This window comes from Squalius cephalus, assembly GCF_949319135.1.
Source record: "Squalius cephalus genome assembly, chromosome: 10".
NCBI classification, from domain to species: Eukaryota; Metazoa; Chordata; class Actinopteri; order Cypriniformes; family Leuciscidae; genus Squalius; species Squalius cephalus.
Window position 1 is genome coordinate 43445848 of NC_137131.1, and position 22500 is coordinate 43468347.

The window sequence follows — 22500 nt, forward strand, 5'->3', positions numbered from 1 at the left end:
GCAAAGTCTGCGATTATTTTATGCGTAGTTTGTCAGTGCAGCGGCTGTAAATGCTGCTCCATCTGAACACCAGAGGGCGTCACACACACACACACACCACATATCCATCTGAACACCAGAGAGTGTCACACACACAACATATCCCTCTGAACACCAGAGAGTGTCACACACACAACATATCCCTCTGAACACCAGAGGGCGTCTCAGCACACACACACCACATATCCCTCTGAACACCAGAGAGTGTCACACACACAACATATCCCTCTGAACACCAGAGGGCGTCTCACACACACACACACACACACACACATCCATCTGAACACCAGAGGCGTCTCACACACACACACACACACACACCACATATCCCTCTGAACACCAGAAGGCGTCACACACACACCAAAAATACCCCGCAGGAGTATAATAACGCACATCATCCCAGAAACCCCTACGGGCATCATCGCTGTCTCTGAATAAACAGAAGATTGAAACGCTTTGATTAAACACGACTAATAAAACACACGACTGCCTTATTCTGTGTCAGAAGCTCATCATCTCACAGGAGGAGCTCAGCTCGTTATGAAGTGAGTTTGGAGTAAAAGTGCAGAAAAGTGCGTGTTGCTTTTTCAAATGCACGTTATAAGCGACTCAAACTCGCAGTGCTTTCAGAGCGAAGTTTACAGAGCCGTACATCAGTGACAAGCTGCGCATATAAAACACAAAATAAGCGCAGCCTTTGCGATTTCATAATCGCGATAAGCCAAATCAGTTTAAATGCGATTACATGTAAACTGCGATTAATCGTGCAGCCCTATATCGAGCACCTTCACATCTGCAGTTGTACCGACCACAAGAATGTCCGGGATGGCCTCGAACAGCTCCATGAGTTTGGTGAAGCCGTAGTAGGAGAGTTTGCACTGGCGGCCGAAGTGATGGTGATACGTGGGGATGAACTTGCTGAAGGGCATCCGGAAGTGAGGCTGGTGTCTCAGCAGGTCCACAACCTCCTTCCCGAACTGCCGTGTGCGCTCCACCTCCTCTGGCGTGCGCTCTGAGGGACCAGACGACACCACTACTGTTACACAAACCCTCATAAAGCCATTATAATGAGATTTAGGTGACACTGTGATTAAAGTTTCCCTTATGCAAACAACACGTTGATCAAATTGATGTGATTAAACTCGTAATCAGTATTTATTTTAACCAAGCAGCATCTTGAAACCAACACTGAAGTGACTTAAACTGCAGTTCATCGACTGGGCCACTAGAGACCGGCTGCAGAAGAGACTCAATCCCATAAACCCCCATGTTAAAATGCCCAACTTTACAGCAGAAATAAACATGTTTACAGTCTGGTGCAGAAAGTGGTTTTGGTCTATATAGCTAACTTTGCTCTTCATGACGACTGTGAGGAGGGTGAATTTTTTTATAACTCATCCGTTTAAATTATATTAAGCCTTAAAGTTCTGCATAATTAAGGGTGTGGCCACTTGAGTGACAGGTGGATTGCCGCTGATGTCACTACTAGCCGCTTGTCTGCTGTCTGTTAGCGTCACGTCACCTCAGTTAATCCGTTTATTGTGTTTCGTCTGATGCTCTGAGACACACTCATTTATGATGGAGGGAAAAAGAGAAAGATTGCAGAAACTTAGTTTTATTACAGATAATTTGCGCCAATTTCTCAGTAAGTGATGATTTTGTTCTCTGGGATGGAAACACTGCTTTATCTACACGTTTTATGCGATATTCCAATTTTGTGCTTGAGTTAAATTCCCAACTTTGGAACATTGGAAAAACAATCTTGCATCTAGATAAGTCGTGGCATCAGGGATTCATGCATGTGCAGTGTTTCACCTCTTTTGGGAACAGAGATGAGTGTGTCACAGTCCTGCTGAGTCACTGTGATGGTCGTGTCCGGAATCTCAGCCAACAGGTCCATCAGATCACACATCCCATAATCCACCACCTGCCAGTTCCTGGAGAAACACCTGACACACACACACACACACACACACACACACACACACACACACACACACACACCAGGAGGAAGAGGTTACACCTAATGCTTAAAGGGATAGTTCACCCAAAAATGAAAATTAAGCCCTCAAGCCATCCTATGCGTTTATGACTTCTTTCAGACGAATACAAGCGGAGTTATATTTAAATGTCCTGGCTCTTCCAGGATTTATATTGGCAGTGCATCTAAATAAAAGTGCATCTGTCCATCATAAACTCCACACGGCTCCGGCGGGTTAATAAAGGCCTTTTGAAGCGATGCGTGTGTGTAAGAAAAATATCCATATTTTAAAACTGTATAAAGTAAAGTAACTTGCTTCTGGCCAAACGGATTCCACTTGAGTCTAAAGCACAACTTATGCAAGTAATGCGACGTACTGCTGATATTTACGCTACGCCATGACGCACTACGCTACTTCTGACGTCACAAGTTACGCTTTAGGCGCAAGTAGAGACTGCGTTTGGCCGTAAGCAAGAATTTTACTTATAATATTACTTGTAATATTTTAAATATGGATATTTTTCTTACACAAACTCATCGCTTCGTTTCAGAAGCTTCATTAACCGCCAGAGTGGTGACCGCCGTGTGGAGCACTTTTATCATGGATAGATGCACTTTATGAGGATAGATGCACTTTTATGACGGATAGATGCACTTTATGAGGGATAGATGCACTTTTATGACGGATAGATGCACTTTATGATGGATAGATGCACTTTTATGATGGATAGATGCACTTTTATGAGGGATAGATGCACTTTTATGATGGACAGATGCACTTTTATCATGGATAGATGCACTTTATGAGGGATAGATGCACTTTATGACGGATAGATGCACTTTATGACGGATAGATGCACTTTTATGATGGATAGATGCACTTTTATGAGGGATAGATGCACTTTTATGATGGATAGATGCACTTTTATGAGGGATAGATGCACTTTTATGAGGGATAGATGCACTTTTATGAGGGATAGATGCACTTTTATGAGGGATAGATGCACTTTATGATGGATAGATGCACTTTATGATGGATAGATGCACTTTTATGATGGATAGATGGACTTTTATGAGGGATAGATGCACTTTATGATGGATAGATGCACTTTTATGATGGATAGATGGACTTTTATGAGGGATAGATGCACTTTATGATGGATAGATGCACTTTACGATGGATAGATGCAGTTTTATGATGGACAGATGGACTTTTATGAGGGATAGATGCACTTTATGATGGATAGATGGACTTTTATGATGGATAGATGGACTTTTATCATGGATAGATGGACTTTTATGATGGATAGATGCACTTTTATCATGGATAGATGGACTTTTATCATGGATAGATGGACTTTTATGAGGGATAGATGCACTTTTATGAGGGATAGATGCACTTTTATGAGGGATAGATGCACTTTATGATGGATAGATGCACTTTTACGATGGATAGATGCAGTTTTATGATGGACAGATGGACTTTATGAGGGATAGATGCACTTTATGATGGATAGATGGACTTTTATGATGGATAGATGGACTTTTATCATGGATAGATGGACTTTATGATGGATAGATGGACTTTTATCATGGATAGATGGACTTTTATCATGGATAGATGCACTTTTATCATGGATAGATGCACTTATGGACTTTAAAACAGAAACGGCCATTCACTGCCATTATAAAGCTTGGAAGAGCCAGGACATTTTTTAATATAACTCTGATTGTATTCGTCTGAAAGAAGAATGTCATATAACACCTAGGATGAGTTGAGGGTGAGTAAATCATGGGCTAATTTTCATTTTTTGGTGAACTATCCCTTTTAAGAAGCAGAGAGAGAGAGAGAGAGAGAGAGAGAGAGAGAGAGAGAGAGAGAGAGAGAGAGAGAGAGAGAGAGAGAGAGAGAGAGGAGAGAGAGAGAGAGAGAGAGAGAGAGAGAGAGAGAGAGAGAGAGCGAGAGAGAGAGTCAAAGACTCCCACCGACTGCTCTAGCGCTAGCGCTGCACGATTAATCGCAATGAAACATGCGATTTGGCAAAGTCTGCGATTATTTTATGCGTGGTTTGTCAGTGCAGCGGCTGTAAATGCTGCTCCATCTGAACTCCAGAGGGCGTCTCACACACACACACACCACATATCCCTCTGAACACCAGAGGGCGTTCTCTCTCACACACACATAGAGAGAGAGAGAGAGAGAGAGAGAAAGAGAGAGGAGAGAGAGAGGAGAGAGAGAGAGAGATGGATGTCCTGAGATTCTCACCAGTGATACGCCTGAGCGAAGTCCCCGATCACCACCTGTTTACTGGCCTGAAACTTCAGCAGCTTCAGCAGGTCTTGAGTGAAGCGCTTGATCTGCGCGCGATGAGTCAACGTCAGCAAACGCTTGGAGCCTAAACCCAGGATCTACATTAAGAATTAAAGTATTAAAGTCAGCATGAAATCAATATGCACAATTCTTTTTTTAAAGGTGCAGTCTGTAAGATTGACAGCTGGTGGTCGAAATAGGTACTGCAGTAGAGCCCTGCGCGGGACTGTTTTCTTCATCCTGCTCCCGCCCGCGCCCACCGAATTTCTGACCATTACCGCCCGCTCCCACAACGCATGTGTTACACTCCCGCCCGCTCCCGCAATATGTATGTCCACTCCCGCCCGCACCCGCAAAACTTTTTCAATAAAAAATGTATTCCCGCACAATAATAGAGATGCATTGATTTTGTGTCTTCTCCCGTCCCGCAGGAAAAAACATGTATTTGTATTGCTATTATTAAAGAGATTCATGGGGTTGTTTGTTTCGTTTCCCTGGCCGGCATGTATTCCGGACACATACACACAGGACAATGGAGGAAATCGAGTGTATGCTGTTTTTGGATGGTTTTGTTTTCATTTTTGCTGTTTTTTATTCAGGATACTCCATCTGGCTCATGCAATGATGACGCAGTGAATAGTAATGATTCTCTCTGAACAATCAGCAGTCTGCCGTGTTTTCACGTCACATTTTAGTATCGCCTCAGAACCTCGCCGGAGGTGGTACGAAAAAAAGTACCTGGAAGCAGATACAGTCACAACTTTTACACAGTGGAAAACCAAACAAAGGCGAGTCGAGTCGAGCCGAGCCGAGGCGAGCTGGTGCTGTGTAGTGGAAAAGAGCCATTATTGACATCTCCATCATGTCGCTAGGCTACCTCCCAATCCCGCAGTGTTTTTTTTTTAGCCGCCCATTCCCGCCCGCAGCAAAGTTCAAACCGCCCGCTCCCGCGAGATTTGCGTTGGGTCCCGTGGGACCCGGCGGGACTCAATCCCAATGCAGCCCTCTATACTGCAGTCCAAATTCAAAATATCTGAGGTCACATTTTAATATGCTCATATGATGGTATTTTTATGCTTTAGTAGAGTGAAAGATACATACAGCATCTTTAATGGAATTTATTATAAAAGATTTATCCATGCACTTTGTTTTTAAATTTGTTCCCCGCCATCTTGAATCAGAATATCTTCCCCTTTCTCTTCTGGCAACCCATCACTCACATGAGATCAGCCAATAGCAAACCACAACCATCCAATCAATTCCCCACAGACACAATCAAGCCCCGCCCACATTTGTTCTTGTTCCAGAAGCATTTCACTCAGATATATGGCACAATAGGGAAGAAAAGGCTAGCGCAACTTCAGTTTCTAACTTTACACCTGCTAGGGAAGCATTGGGGAATGTCAAATTGTGAATTTAATTTACTGTAAACGTGAGCTTGTGTCCACAGACCTGCAGCACGTGAGGAACGGCCTCCAGCAGCTCCAGCAGTTTGGAGTATCCGTAGTCCGACACACGGCACTGCTTGGCGAAATGGTGGTGATACGCTGGAATGAACTTGGTGACGGGCATCAAACAGGACGGCTGGTTCTTCATGAGATCCACCATCTCTCGGCTGAACTGGATCAGCTGTGGATTCCCAACCGGACTCTTACTGCGCTGCAGCCACGGATCTACACACACACACACACACACACACGGGGAAACACACACAGGCTTTCACTTAGGCACTTCATTAGCTTCAGATGAGCATGTGACTAATGCTACGACAAGAGATGAGCACTGTGCAATTAATCACGATTGACCAGTAGGATTGTCACCATGAACTGTGTGATTCTTAAAGTGACCATGAAATCTAAATTGCAATATTCCATTAAAAAAACTAAAAGTTTCAGTGTTTATTATAAATTATTTATTGGTGCACATCATTATTGTTTTAATAATCTTGAATCAGAATAAAGAATAACAGCTTCTCTTCTGTGATGATGAGGGCGGGGCAACCTGTCACTCACATGAGATCAGCCAATAGCAAACCACAACCATCCAATCAATAGAGAGCCTAAGTCCCGCCCCTCCGCTTCCGGCTCATGGGACCTTATTTCGGAAAAAATATGTATGGAAGTCAATGGCGAGAGATAACTTATCTTTTTATTCCGTCTGAACTGTGCCCTGAACTACACATATGATGTTTGTCAATTTAAAAGGTAATTATGAAGGTCAAGAAAGTCGCAGTTTGTCATAAAACAGAAGAGTAACGTTTAGTTTTATGTGAAAATCGCTCAATGAACTACATCTCTCGTCTCGCACTATGTACGTCACAAGATCCGTTGCTCGTTTGTGTGTATTCTGGCTCAAAACACTCAGGCATGACGGCGTAACGTTACGATTATAATGTAAGACTATAGAAAACATGACAGACGTTAGCTTCAGTAAAGTTAGCTTCATTCATTGAGAGAAAAGGTATGACGTCCCATGTGCGCCTTCTGGGTTTGTAGTCTTTGTAATTACGTATTTTCACAGTCTTATACCTCAGCAGTTTTACATCAAGCTGCGACTTTCTTGACTTTAAAATGCATCTTTTAAATTGACAAACATCATGTGTGTAAATCAGGGCACAAATCAAACGAGATCAAAATATTTGTAGTCTCTCGCCATTGACTACCATACAATATTTTTCCGAAATAAGGTCCCATGGTGGTCGACCGGAAGGGGAGGGACTTAGGCTCTCTATTCCCCACAGACACAATCAAGCCCCGCCCACATTTGTTCTTGTTCCAGAAGTGTTTCTCTCAAATAGACTAGCGCAACTTCTGTTTCATGCCGATTTTAAATGGAAATCCTATGAAAATTTGAAGGCATGCATTTCTGTGATTTTCACAAGACTTTAAAAGAAAAGAAAAAAACAAACAACACTGCAGAAGGATCATAAAATAGATTTAAACTCAACATCACTTACACCTCATGTTTGAATGTTGTACTGGCTTTTATGCAGGTGCTTAACACTCTCACACACACTCTCACACTCACCAACCCACACACCAACCCACACACACACACATCCACACACACATCCACACACACATCCACACACACATCCACACACACATCCACACACACATCCACACACACATCCACACACACATCCACACACACATCCACACACACATCCACACACACATCCACACACACATCCACACACACATCCACACACACACCCACACACACACCCACACACACACACACACACACCTGCATTGGGCGGTGGGGGTTTGTTGTGAATCCACTTGATGATTTTGAAGCCGTTCTGGGCCGTTACTATGGTGACTCCAGGGATGCAGGTGATGAGATGCTCCAGCGGGACGCTTCCCTCCAGCCCCCCCTCCTCCGCAACGCTCAAAGCACTGAACTCTGCAGCGTAGCATTCTGGGAAACTGTGTGCAGACAGGAAACAGTCACACACGCAACAGACACACACCAGACCAATGAGATGACAGCAGGAGTGTGTGTCACCTGAGCAGAGGTACCGTTCCCTCGTGACTCTGCAGTAAACCGTGGACGTGAGCAGCCAGAACTTTCAGAGACACCAGAACAAACGGGATCATGTACAAATCCGGATCAAAGTCAGATTCACTGAAACCAGAGGAGAAACAGTCGAGTTCACTGCTAAACCTGGATGAGCACACGCAGGGTTCGTACAGATACTGTAACATGAAATTCCAGGACTTTAAAAGGACTACTTTTTGGTTTTCAAGGAATACAATCAGAGATCTCACTAATCAAACAACCTTCAAATTCTAAAAAAGGTAAATAGATAAAAAAATAAATCAATAAAAACAAAATGGTTCAAATAAAGTTCAGGAGACTGTGGAAACTTTAACAATGGTTAACTTTAACTGATTTTTTTTCTCAATATATGATTGACCTGAAGAATAAAAGCTGTATCATATACTTGGATATTTATGAGCAATATCACACTCATAGCCATGCGAAATGCCTCTATATCAGACGAGCTGCAGTTTCATTTAGCGTGAAAAGATTAAATTAAACACGAAGATCACTTAAATTATTGAAAGACAATATATTTGTGAAATTAAAGTACCTTTTCATAAATATGGCTGTTTTCAAGGGTTTTTCAGGACTTACATTTCAAAGTCAAACTCAAGTACTTTTAGCACCTTGTATGAACCCTGATGATTAGGTCGGTATTAGCAAACAAGGAAATTTGATTTATAAAGCACTTTTCCAAACAAATCAATGCAGTTCAAAGTGCTTTACAGGCAAAAAAGAAACAATAGATAAAAAAAGGACCCATTAAAATACAGGAATAAGAATATAATAATAAGAACATTTATAAGGATTAGCCAAGGCATAAAATAACCAAAAATGAAGAAAAACAAGAAATATATAAAACACATTATAAGATATTATGTTTTATATTTTGCATAAACAAAACGTTTTTAGTTTCAGACTTAAAACTATCAATATCATCCTCTATCTGCCTCTGCAGGAGCCCTGCACAGGTGTGTGTGCCCCGACTCACCTGAAGTCCTGCTGAGCGCAGTGGCGTTTGCACACGGGCTCGTGGTACTCCAGCTCCTCGAACAGAACCGGGCTGGCCGTGTTGGAGCTGTCGTGAGAGTGAGCGGATCCTAGCGGACTCTGCCGGGCCTGAGTGCTGGACAGCAGACACACGAGCCGCCCACCGCCCTGCTCGCGCACACACACCAGCTCCGGCAAGCGGTACAGGTCGCTCACCACCAGCTTATGCCCAAACCTGCGGGACAGACACGCCGTCAAGATACCAGCTACACACACACACACGGGCGATACACGCCGTCAAGATACCAGCCACACACACACACGGGCGATACACGCCGTCAAGACACCAGCCACACACACACGGGCGATACACGCCGTCAAGACACCAGCCACACACACACACGGGCGATACACGCCATCAAGACACCAGCCACACACACGGGTGATACACGCCGTCAAGACACCAGCCACACACACACACGGGCGATACACGCCGTCAAGACACCAGCCACACACACACACGGGCGATACACGCCATCAAGACACCAGCCACACACACGGGTGATACACGCCGTCAAGACACCAGCCACACACACACACGGGCGATACACGCCATCAAGACACCAGCCACACACACGGGCGATACACGCCGTCAAGACACCAGCCACACACACACACGGGCGATACACGCCGTCAAGACACCAGCCACACACACACACGGGCGATACACGCCATCAAGACACCAGCCACACACACGGATGATACACGCCGTCAAGACACCAGCCACACACACACACGGGCGATACACGCCGTCAAGACACCAGCCACACACACGGGCGATACACGCCGTCAAGACACCAGTCACACACACACACGGGCAATACACGCCGTCAAGACACCAGCCACACACACACACACGGGCGATACACGCCGTCAAGACACCAGCCACACACACGGGCGATACACGCCGTCAAGACACCAGCCACACACACACGGGCGATACACGCCGTCAAGACACCAGCCACACACACACGGGCGATACACGCCGTCAAGACACCAGCCACACACACACACACACACGGGCGATACACGCCGTCAAGACACCAGTCACACACACACACGGGCGATACACGCCGTCAAGACACCAGCCACACACACACACGGGCGATACACGCCGTCAAGATACCAGCCACACACACACACGGGCGATACACGCCGTCAAGACACCAGCCACACACACACGGGCGATACACGCCGTCAAGACACCAGCCACACACACACGGGCGATACACGCCGTCAAGACACCAGCCACACACACACACGGGCGATACACGCCGTCAAGACACCAGCCACACACACACACGGGCGATACACGCCGTCAAGACACCAGCCACACACACACACACACACGGGCGATACACGCTGTCAAGACACCAGCCACACACACACATGGGCGATACACGCCGTCAAGACACCAGCCACACACACACACGGGCGATACACGCCGTCAAGACACCAGCCACACACACACGGGCGATACACGCCGTCAAGACACCAGCCACACACACACGGGCGATACACGCCGTCAAGACACCAGCCACACACACACACGGGCGATACACGCCGTCAAGACACCAGCCACACACACACACACACACGGGCGAGACACGCCGTCAAGACACCAGACACACACACGGGCAAGACACGCCGTCAAGACACCAGCCACACACACACACACACGGGCGATACACGCCGTCAAGACACCAGCCACACACACACACGGGCGATACACGCCGTCAAGACACCAGCCACACACACACGGGCGATACACGCCGTCAAGACACCAGCCACACACACACACGGGCGATACACGCCGTCAAGACACCAGCCACACACACACGGGCGATACACGCCGTCAAGACACCAGCCACACACACACGGGCGATACACGCCGTCAAGACACCAGCCACACACACACGGGCGATACACGCCGTCAAGACACCAGCCACACACACACACACGGGCGATACACGCCGTCAAGACACCAGCCACACACACACGGGCGATACACGCCGTCAAGACACCAGCCACACACACACGGGCAAGACACGCCGTCAAGACACCAGCCACACACACACACACGGGCGATACACGCCGTCAAGACACCAGCCACACACACACACGGGCGATACACGCCGTCAAGACACCAGCCACACACACACACACACGGGCGATACACGCCGTCAAGACACCAGCCACACACACACGGGCGAGACACGCCGTCAAGACACCAGCCACACACACACACACACGGGCGATACACGCCGTCAAGACACCAGCCACACACACACGGGCGATACACGCCGTCAAGACACCAGCCACACACACACACGGGCGATACACGCCGTCAAGACACCAGCCACACACACACGGGCGATACACGCCGTCAAGACACCAGCCACACACACACGGGCGATACACGCCGTCAAGACACCAGCCACACACACACGGGCGATACACGCCGTCAAGACACCAGCCACACACACACACACGGGCGATACACGCCGTCAAGACACCAGCCACACACACACGGGCGATACACGCCGTCAAGACACCAGCCACACACACACGGGCAAGACACGCCGTCAAGACACCAGCCACACACACACACACACGGGCGATACACGCCGTCAAGACACCAGCCACACACACACGGGCGATACACGCCGTCAAGACACCAGCCACACACACACACGGGCGATACACGCCGTCAAGACACCAGCCACACACACACACACACGGGCGATACACGCCGTCAAGACACCAGCCACACACACACGGGCGAGACACGCCGTCAAGACACCAGCCACACACACACACACACGGGCGATACACGCCGTCAAGACACCAGCCACACACACACGGGCGATACACGCCGTCAAGACACCAGCCACACACACACACGGGCGATACACGCCGTCAAGACACCAGCCACACACACACACACACACGGGCGAGACACGCCGTCAAGACACCAGCCACACACACACGGGCGAGACACGCCGTCAAGACACCAGCCACACACACACACGGGCGATACACGCCGTCAAGACACCAGCCACACACACACGGGCGATACACGCCGTCAAGACACCAGCCACACACACACACGGGCGATACACGCCGTCAAGACTAGGGTTGCAAAGGGGTGGAAAATTTCCGGTAAATTTCTGGAAAGTTTCCGGTAAATTTCCATGGGAAGTTAAGCTGGGGAATTTTGGAAATATTCATTACCACGGCAACCGCTTGCGCGTCCACTCTGAAAGTAACTGTACACATAAGAGACGGATAAATACATTATTTAAGGTTATTTCTATTCATTAGAATATTGATATATGAACTTGTTGTTAAGTAAGCCCCATTGCGAGCATGTGCGTCTCTCTAAACTTTCAGTGTGCTGCACTGCTCTAGTTGACTTCTGCACCTCCAATAGCCATGCAGTAAGCAGTGTGCTATATGCATGTGATTGAGGAATGGCATAGATATTCAAGTGTATTTGAATGGCATCGGTTTGTTTTAGTCAAGATTATGCTAAAATATACTTTCCTCAACTATATTTAAGTTCCCTATGAAGAGCCAACCTTCAAATTCGAAAATTCCCAGTTTATTCCCGTTTATTCCCATAAATTCCTGTTAATTCCCTTAAATTCCCATTAATTCCCATGGAAAGTTTCCATCTTTGAAAATTCCCAGAATTTTGCAACCCTAGTCAAGACACCAGCCACACACACACACGGGCGATACACACCGTCAAGACACCAGCCACACACACACGGGCGATACACACCGTCAAGACACCAGCCACACACACACACGGGCGATACACGCCGTCAAGACACCAGCCACACACACACGGGCGATACACGCCGTCAAGACACCAGCCACACACACACACGGGCGAGACACGCCGTCAAGACACCAGCCACACACGCCGTCAAGACACCAGACACACACACACACGGGCGATACACGCCGTCAAGACACCAGCCACACACACACGGGCGATACACGCCGTCAAGACACCAGCCACACACACACGGGCGATACACACCGTCAAGACACCAGCCACACACACACGGGCGATACACACCGTCAAGACACCAGCCACACACACACACACGGGCGATACACGCCGTCAAGACACCAGCCACACACACACACGGGCGATACACGCCATCAAGACACCAGCCACACACACACACGGGCGATACACGCCGTCAAGACACCAGCCACACACACACACGGGCGATACACGCCATCAAGACACCAGCCACACACACACGGGCGATACACGCCGTCAAGACACCAGCCACACACACACGGGCGATACACGCCGTCAAGACACCAGCCACACACACACACGGGCGATACACACCGTCAAGACACCAGCCACACACACACACACACACGGGCGATACACGCTGTCAAGACACCAGCCACACACACACGGGCGATACACGCCGTCAAGACACCAGCCACACACACACGGGCGATACACGCCGTCAAGACACCAGCCACACACACACACACACACGGGCGATACACGCCGTCAAGACACCAGCCACACACACACACGGGCGATACACACCGTCAAGACACCAGCCACACACACACGGGCGATACACGCCGTCAAGACACCAGCCACACACACACGGGCGATACACGCCGTCAAGACACCAGCCACACACACACGGGCGATACACGCCGTCAAGACACCAGCCACACACACACACGGGGCGATACACACCGTCAAGACACCAGCCACACACACACGGGCGATACACGCCGTCAAGACACCAGCCACACACACACGGGCGATACACACCGTCAAGACACCAGCCACACACACACACGGGCGATACACGCCGTCAAGACACCAGCCACACACACACGGGCGATACACGCCGTCAAGACACCAGCCACACACACACACACGGGCGATACACGCCGTCAAGACACCAGCCACACACACACGGGCGATACACGCCGTTATGGCAAGCCATAGTGTTCATAAACGCCTGGTCAGGCGTCTGATTGCACACTGACACGTCAAAAGCGTGCGTTTCGACAGACAAACGCGCGTTTGCAACGTGCGCTTTGGGGTCACCGAAAACGCGCGTTTTTGACGCGCGTTTATAATAACAAAAATGGGCGTTGAAAACGTGTGTTTTGACTAGGACAAAACGCACGCTTTTGACGTGTAAACAGTTAACCCAAACAGGCAGTACAAACGTGTGTGAAGTTTCCAACCAGGCGAAAAGGACGCGTGAAATACCAGTTAAAATAATTTTGAACGGTCAGTGTCATTGGCTGCTGAAGGCTTGGGTCTAACCATTTTTGTGGGCTTAGGGGGGTTTAGCTACTGTTCATAGACTAGGCTACCACCATTTATGCCATGGATCAGGTTATTCAGCCTATCTATTTTGTCCTTTTTTGTAGAACTTATAGAAATAATATATTTAAATTGCAGTTTTATCAAAATTTAGATAAAAATAAAATTGCCTTGTTTTTCTTCGCTCATGCCTTTGTCCCTATGTGGTTTAGGTCTCTTGTATTATCATTAATCCCAAGCAAAACAGCATGGAATTATCGATGGTAAATTTTACAGAGGAGGGGATTATAATTGGTGAGTTATTATAATCCAATAGTTATCATTTAAGTAAAAAAAAAGAAAGAGAAAAAACACCGTTTTTTTATTTTCCAATTGTAATTTTGGTAACATTTTACAAAAAGGTTTCATACATTAAGTACATTAGTTCACATGAATTAATAATGAACTGCACTTCTACATGTTAATTTCAAATTTCATTTCAACCTTTACTAATATTTATTAAAATCAAAAGTTGTTATTAACATTACTTAATGCACTGCGAACTAACAGGTTACTAAAAGGGTACACTTCTCAGATTAGTAAAGTAAAACAAAGTTGTTAAAGTAGTTTAAGTTTATGAACATTTTAAATGTATACAATACATAATGTTGTTATATATATATATATATATATATATATATATATATATATATATATATATATATATATATATATATATATATATATATATATATATATATATAAACCGTTCTGGGACAGATTTTAGGTTGATGTCTCAATAAATGAGCTTTAGGAAAGATTGTATTGTGCGCAGTACCAAAATTTTCCACTAGATGACATCCAGACTCCACCTATGAGATCTTCGACTTCCATGTATGGTTTTTAGTGATCTGAACCTTATATTTCCATACTATTCCAAATATGTATGAAGTAGACATCCTATTCAGAAATAGTTAGGGCAGTAATGTTAATATTTGATTTGAATTCAATCTCTAAAACACATATAAAAATGTACGGAAAGAATCTAAGCCCAAGTTATAGTTTGCTTCCACATCACAAATGAAGAATCTATTGGTATTTATCTACTGCTGTCATTTCTTTTGATAATTACTTGTTTGGGGTGCTCCATTTTTAATTTAATTTAATTTTAATTCTGTAATGGTAATGTATGTACAGTATTTCAATGTACAGTATGTCATATTACACCTCTTTAGATGCTATCTTCAGTCTAAAAATGTATTTAATCAAGTAAGAATATTCAAATATACAGAAATACAATCCAGATATACATCAAAATAACTTGAAGGTTGCAAAAAGTAATGCAAGAATGATTTAATGTAATTTCAGAACCGTTCTGAGATAGTATTTTTCATGTCGTGTATGTTGACATTTAGTAGGCTACACTATGATTGCCCAAAGAATTCACATTTAACTTTTTAATGTTAACAAATGTATAGGTAATCCAGAGGAGTACTGTGTGCTTTGCAGCATGCTGCAGACGAACCCAACGAATTGAAATGGTGTACAACTTACAATACACACATCCAAAAATCATTAGTTTAACTTTATGTGCCATGTTTTTAGGGCCCAAGCCCTGAAAGGGCGAAGGCCCTATTGTTTTCGGATTGATTATTTTTAGGGCCCAAGCCCTGAAAGGGCGAAGGCCCTATTGTTTTCCTTAGGATTATTTTTTATTATTATTATTATTTTTTTTTTTTTTCTTACGACTATTCAGGCACTTTTGGGGCCCTTAACATGCTCGAAAACTCTTGAAACTTTGCACACGGGTCAGAACCCGCGGCCATCAGGGCCGGGCTGAAGCTGGTACCCAGGCGTGGCAGGGGGGCTTGACAGCGCCCCCTGGAACGGGGTCCGAAAACTTGGTCCATAAATCAAACATGCTTGCATGTAATCATCAGTTTGAACGGGTCACAAATGAGCTAATTTTCTGTAAAAAAACAAGACATAATAACAGAGCCAGTGTTACTTAATGGTCAAGTAGTTGAAACAGTGGGAACTTGTAAGTACTTAGGTACGGTTCTTGATAATCACCTGAGTTTTATAGAAAATACAGATTTTATTTACAAGAAATGCACACAACGTCTAAGTCTGCTCAGAAAATTGAACTGTTTGGCTGTCAGTACTAAGATTATTGAGCTTGTGTATATCACACACATTGAAAGTGTTTTAACTTTTCATCTTTCTGCTTGGTTTGGCCATTTAAACTGTAAGCTTAAGAAAAAGCTTAACAGGATAGTGTTAATGGCTAGTAAGATAGTAGGAAAACCACAAAAACAATTGACTCAAATATACATTGACAGAATGAGTAAAAAAGCAAGAAAGATCACAATAGATAGTACTCACCCCCTCTCTAGTGAGTTTGAACTTTTGAAGTCCGGGAGGCGCTTCAGAGTGCCTCTTGCTAAAAGTACTTTTAAAAAATCCTTTATTCTGAATGCCATTAGTATCCTTAATCAAATTAAGTGACAACAACAAAGGAGTTAACTTTATGTATTTAAGTATATTTATCTTCATCATGATTTTTTATATTGTATCTTTGATTTTTTAGAAATATTCTCTCTTGTACGAGTTGTTGTTTTCATGTCTCTTGTATTTGTCTTTTCAGTCTGGTGAGCCAAAGAAAAATTTCCACTTCGGTGGACAATAAAGATTTATTCTATTCTATTCTATTCTATTCTATTCTATTCTATTCTATTCTATTCTATTCTATTCTATTCTATTCTATTCTATCATATGAAACTCGGTACACATACAGATCTCATCGGGCCGAACAACTTACGTATGTTGTATGTTATTAGCTCCGCCCAACAGGAAGTCGGCTATTTAGGGTTGTTTGGAAAACACATACAGTGGAATGTGAAAGACTCCTCCTAGGGAATTTATCCGATTGCCACCAAACTCGGTGTGAATGAAGTCAAGACATTGAGGATGAATTATTGACAGCAGATTTTTGATATCTTGAAAGGGTTGGCCGTGGCGAGGAAACGAATTTATGGCGAATAATGGGACACAGGAAGTGTGTTATAACTTCTGCACACATTAACTTATCTTGATGAAACTTCACCTTCACCAAAGGCACCAGGGTGGCTGTGCCCCCGGCTTGGGCCCACAATCGCTGCCTGCAGCTATATTTAATATATATATAAAAAAATATACACAAAATATACACAATCTATACACAAAAATATATACACAAAAATATAGCTGCAAGCTACCCTAATCCATTTGTAGAAAATAAATTGGATAAAAAATATAATTGATTGATCCCAGGATGTAAATTAGTTCTGTTACCATTGCTCACATTTAAGAAAAGAAATAAAAAGCATATGTTAACTCTAAAAAATTAGGATGACTTGTGCATGTTTGAAATAACAGGGTGAATAAATGTAGACAGAATGCTTTGAATTTTGAGTGAACTATCGGATGTTTCTGTAATTTGGTCCCTGTAAAGCATCTTGGTGGCACCCTGCTCGCAATAGTGATACATTTTATAGTCATTTTATATATATATTTATATACCCTATTTAAACACTAAGTCTTAAAAAAAAAAAAAAAGGATAATATCACCTCTATACTTAATTGCTGTTTGTCTGTGTTGAGCGCACAATATTTGAACAAAAAGGTTTCAATAAGCACCACCTGCTTGTGATACCTTCAAATGTAAGCACAACAAAAGTCCACATTGTTCTCTAAAGACAGATATTGATTAACCTGCATTAATTGCTTACCTCCACCGTAACTGATTTTCCCACACAAATGTTAATGATTTAATGTTAGAGCTAGAATGACCACTAATGTGTTTATTTACAAAAAGGCATGAGCGAAGAAAAACAAGGGAATTTTATTTTTATCTAAATTTTTATAAAACTGCAATTTAAATATATTATTTCTATAAGTTCTACAAAAAAGGACAAAATAGATAGGCTGAATAACCTGATCTATGGCATGTTAAATGGTGGTAGCCTAGTCTATGAACAGTAGCTAAACCCCCCTAAGCCCACAGAAATGGTTAGACCCAAGCCTTCAGCAGCCAATGACACTGACCGTTCAAACTGATTTTAACTGGTATTTCACGCGTCCTTTTCGCCTGGTTGGAAACTTCACACACGTTTGTACTGCCTGTTTGGGTTAACTGTTTACACATCAAAAGCGTGCGTTTTGTCCTAGTCAAAACACACGTTTTCAACGCCCATTTTTGTTATTATAAACGCGCGTCAAAAACGCGCGTTTTCGGTGACCCCAAAGCGCACGTTGCAAACGTGCGTTTTAAATGGCAGATCACACGTCGAGGACGCGCGTTTTGATGCAAAAACCGCGCGTTTGTGACGCGCGTTTTCCGTGACCACAAAGCGCGCGTTAAGAACGTGCGCTTTTATGGCAAATCGCGCGTCAGGGACGCGCGTTTGGCGGTCGAAACGCACGCTTTTGACGTGTCAGTGTGCAATCAGACGCCCGACCAGGCGTTTGTGAACACTTTGGCTTGCCATACGCCGTCAAGACACCAGCCACACACACACACGGGCGATACACGCCGTCAAGACACCAGCCACACACACTCACGGGCGATACACGCCGTCAAGACACCAGCCACACACACACGGGCGATACACGCCGTCAAGACACCAGCCACACACACACGGGCGATACACGCCGTCAAGACACCAGCCACACACACACACGGGCGATACACGCCGTCAAGACACCAGCCACACACACACACATGGGCGATACACGCCGTCAAGACACCAGCCACACACACTCACGGGCGATACACGCCGTCAAGACACCAGCCACACACACACGGGCGATACACGCCGTCAAGACACCAGCCACACACACACGGGCGATACACGCCGTCAAGACACCAGCCACACACACACGGGCGATACACGCCGTCAAGACACCAGCCACACACACACACGGGCGATACACGCCGTCAAGACACCAGCCACACACACACACATGGGCGATACACGCCGTCAAGACACCAGCCACACACACTCACGGGCGATACACGCCGTCAAGACACCAGCCACACACACACGGGCGATACACGCCGTCAAGACACCAGCCACACACACACACGGGCGATACACGCCGTCAAGACACCAGCCACACACACACACGGGCGATACACGCCGTCAAGACACCAGCCACACACACTCACGGGCGATACACGCCGTCAAGACACCAGCCACACACACACGGGCGATACACGCCGTCAAGACACCAGCCACACACACACGGGCGATACGCGCCGTCAAGACACCAGCCACACACACACGGGCGATACACGCCGTCAAGACACCAGCCACACACACACACGGGCGATACACGCCGTCAAGACACCAGCCACACACACTCACGGGCGATACACGCCGTCAAGACACCAGCCACACACACACGGGCGATACACGCCGTCAAGACACCAGCCACACACACACACGGGCGATACACGCCGTCAAGACACCAGCCACACACACACACATGGGCGATACACGCCGTCAAGACACCAGCCACACACACACATGGGCGATACACGCCGTCAAGACACCAGCCACACACACACACGGGCGATACACGCCGTCAAGACACCAGCCACACACACACATGGGCGATACACGCCGTCAAGACACCAGCCACACACACACACGGGCGATACACGCCGTCAAGACACCAGCCACACACACACACATGGGCGATACACGCCGTCAAGACACCAGCCACACACACTCACGGGCGATACACGCCGTCAAGACACCAGCCACACACACACGGGCGATACACGCCGTCAAGACACCAGCCACACACACACACGGGCGATACACGCCGTCAAGACACCAGCCACACACACACACGGGCGATACACGCCGTCAAGACACCAGCCACACACACTCACGGGCGATACACGCCGTCAAGACACCAGCCACACACACACGGGCGATACACGCCGTCAAGACACCAGCCACACACACACGGGCGATACGCGCCGTCAAGACACCAGCCACACACACACGGGCGATACACGCCGTCAAGACACCAGCCACACACACACACGGGCGATACACGCCGTCAAGACACCAGCCACACACACTCACGGGCGATACACGCCGTCAAGACACCAGCCACACACACACGGGCGATACACGCCGTCAAGACACCAGCCACACACACACGGGCGATACACGCCGTCAAGACACCAGCCACACACACACGGGCGATACACGCCGTCAAGACACCAGCCACACACACACGGGCGATACACGCCGTCAAGACACCAGCCACACACACACACGGGCGATACACGCCGTCAAGACACCAGCCACACACACTCACGGGCGATACACGCCGTCAAGACACCAGCCACACACACACGGGCGATACACGCCGTCAAGACACCAGCCACACACACACATGGGCGATACACGCCGTCAAGACACCAGCCACACACACACATGGGCGATACACGCCGTCAAGACACCAGCCACACACACACATGGGCGATACACGCCGTCAAGACACCAGCCACACACACTCACGGGCGATACACGCCGTCAAGACACCAGCCACACACACACGGGCGATACACGCCGTCAAGACACCAGCCACACACACACGGGCGATACACGCCGTCAAGACACCAGCCACACACACACACGGGCGATACACGCCGTCAAGACACCAGCCACACACACACATGGGCGATACACGCCGTCAAGACACCAGCCACACACACTCACGGGCGATACACGCCGTCAAGACACCAGCCACACACACACGGGCGATACACGCCGTCAAGACACCAGCCACACACACACGGGCGATACACGCCGTCAAGACACCAGCCACACACACACGGGCGATACACGCCGTCAAGACACCAGCCACACACACACACGGGCGATACACGCCGTCAAGACACCAGCCACACACACACACGGGCGATACACGCCGTCAAGACACCAGCCACACACACACGGGCGATACACGCCGTCAAGACACCAGCCACACACACATGGGCGATACACGCCGTCAGCCACACACACACACATGGGCGATGCTATGTCATAATCATCTGTTAACAAACAAGTATTCATTACTTCAATGAACTCATTGTTTCTGCCTTAAATTAATACATTTTAGCTAACTTAATTTGTATATGTACATTTCTGAAATCTTAATGATTAGCTGAAACTTTCTAAGACGTCACTGAACACACTCGCAGACTGTTATCGACTGCAGCAGATTTTAAACACAGACTGTGAACACGGACCTGAACACGACTCGGCACGTTTCGGCATGATCAGTCAGAAGTATCAAATTACATTCATAATCGCCTGACGGTCGTTAAGTGTCCCGGCTTTAGACCGTTTCCTCTGATAACGGGTGAACTGTAATGTGGACTCGTGCATTTTCTGTAAAGCTGCTTTGAATCGATGTGTATTGTGAAAAGCGCTATATAAATAAAAGTGAACTGAACGTGTCACTCACTTCCTCTCGTAGGTCTCGGTGAACTTGTAGAGAGGCAGGCAGTTTGCTGGAGCGTCCTGGAGGATACTGATGATCTCAGAGCTGAGGAACAAACACCATCACTGAGGCTAGAGCAGATATACGGGGAATCACCATATGAACATGCATGAAATTATTATCGTGTGCACTTAAAAAAAAAAAAAAAAAAAAATTAAATTATTTTATCTGGTTATGATAACTTAACCAGATAAGATTTCCAACACTGCTTCAAAGAGACTGAATGAAAACTCACACTCACTCTCTGACAGCAGATGGCGATAGTATAACAGCAGAAATTAACCTGTTACCCAGTAAACAAAGCAGGCACTTCCTGTTTCTGAACATTACAGGCTTCACACCATTCAGATTTGTGTATCCGCTTCATCACAGCACCAAATATGTGTTGACATTTTTACATATTCTGGACTAAAACATGCCCTAGAGCAGGGTTCACCAATCTCGGTCCTGGAGGGCCGCTGTCCTGCAGAGTTTAGCTCCAACCAGCTCCAACACACCTGTTTGAAAGTTTCTAGTATGCCTAGTGAGACCTTGATTAGCTGGTTCAGGTGTGTTTAATTGGGGTTGGAGCTAAACTCTGCAGGACAGCGGCCCTCCAGGAGCAGGATTGGTGAACCCTGCCCTAGATACTGACTGAGAATGTTTTGACTCTTTATTGTTCTTTAAAGTTCTTTTGCACTTTAATCTGTT

General features: G+C 46.5%; 2 protein-coding genes across 2 annotated transcripts in view; one reads left to right on the plus strand and one right to left on the minus strand.

Moving 5' to 3' along the window:
* The window catches only part of LOC307165431 (G-protein coupled receptor 4-like), a 706289-nt gene that overhangs the window by 166989 nt on the left and 516800 nt on the right, over positions 1 to 22500 (plus strand). The window lies entirely within an intron of this gene.
* marf1 (meiosis regulator and mRNA stability factor 1) overlaps positions 1 to 22500 on the minus strand; it is a 51526-nt gene that overhangs the window by 6340 nt on the left and 22686 nt on the right. The window contains 9 exon segments of the mRNA XM_079883057.1: positions 692 to 805; positions 807 to 1051; positions 1855 to 1988; positions 4287 to 4429; positions 5784 to 6004; positions 7581 to 7762; positions 7842 to 7961; positions 8872 to 9105; positions 21775 to 21855. Of these exon segments, the coding sequence (XP_079739183.1) occupies positions 692 to 805; positions 807 to 1051; positions 1855 to 1988; positions 4287 to 4429; positions 5784 to 6004; positions 7581 to 7762; positions 7842 to 7961; positions 8872 to 9105; positions 21775 to 21855 (1474 nt within the window).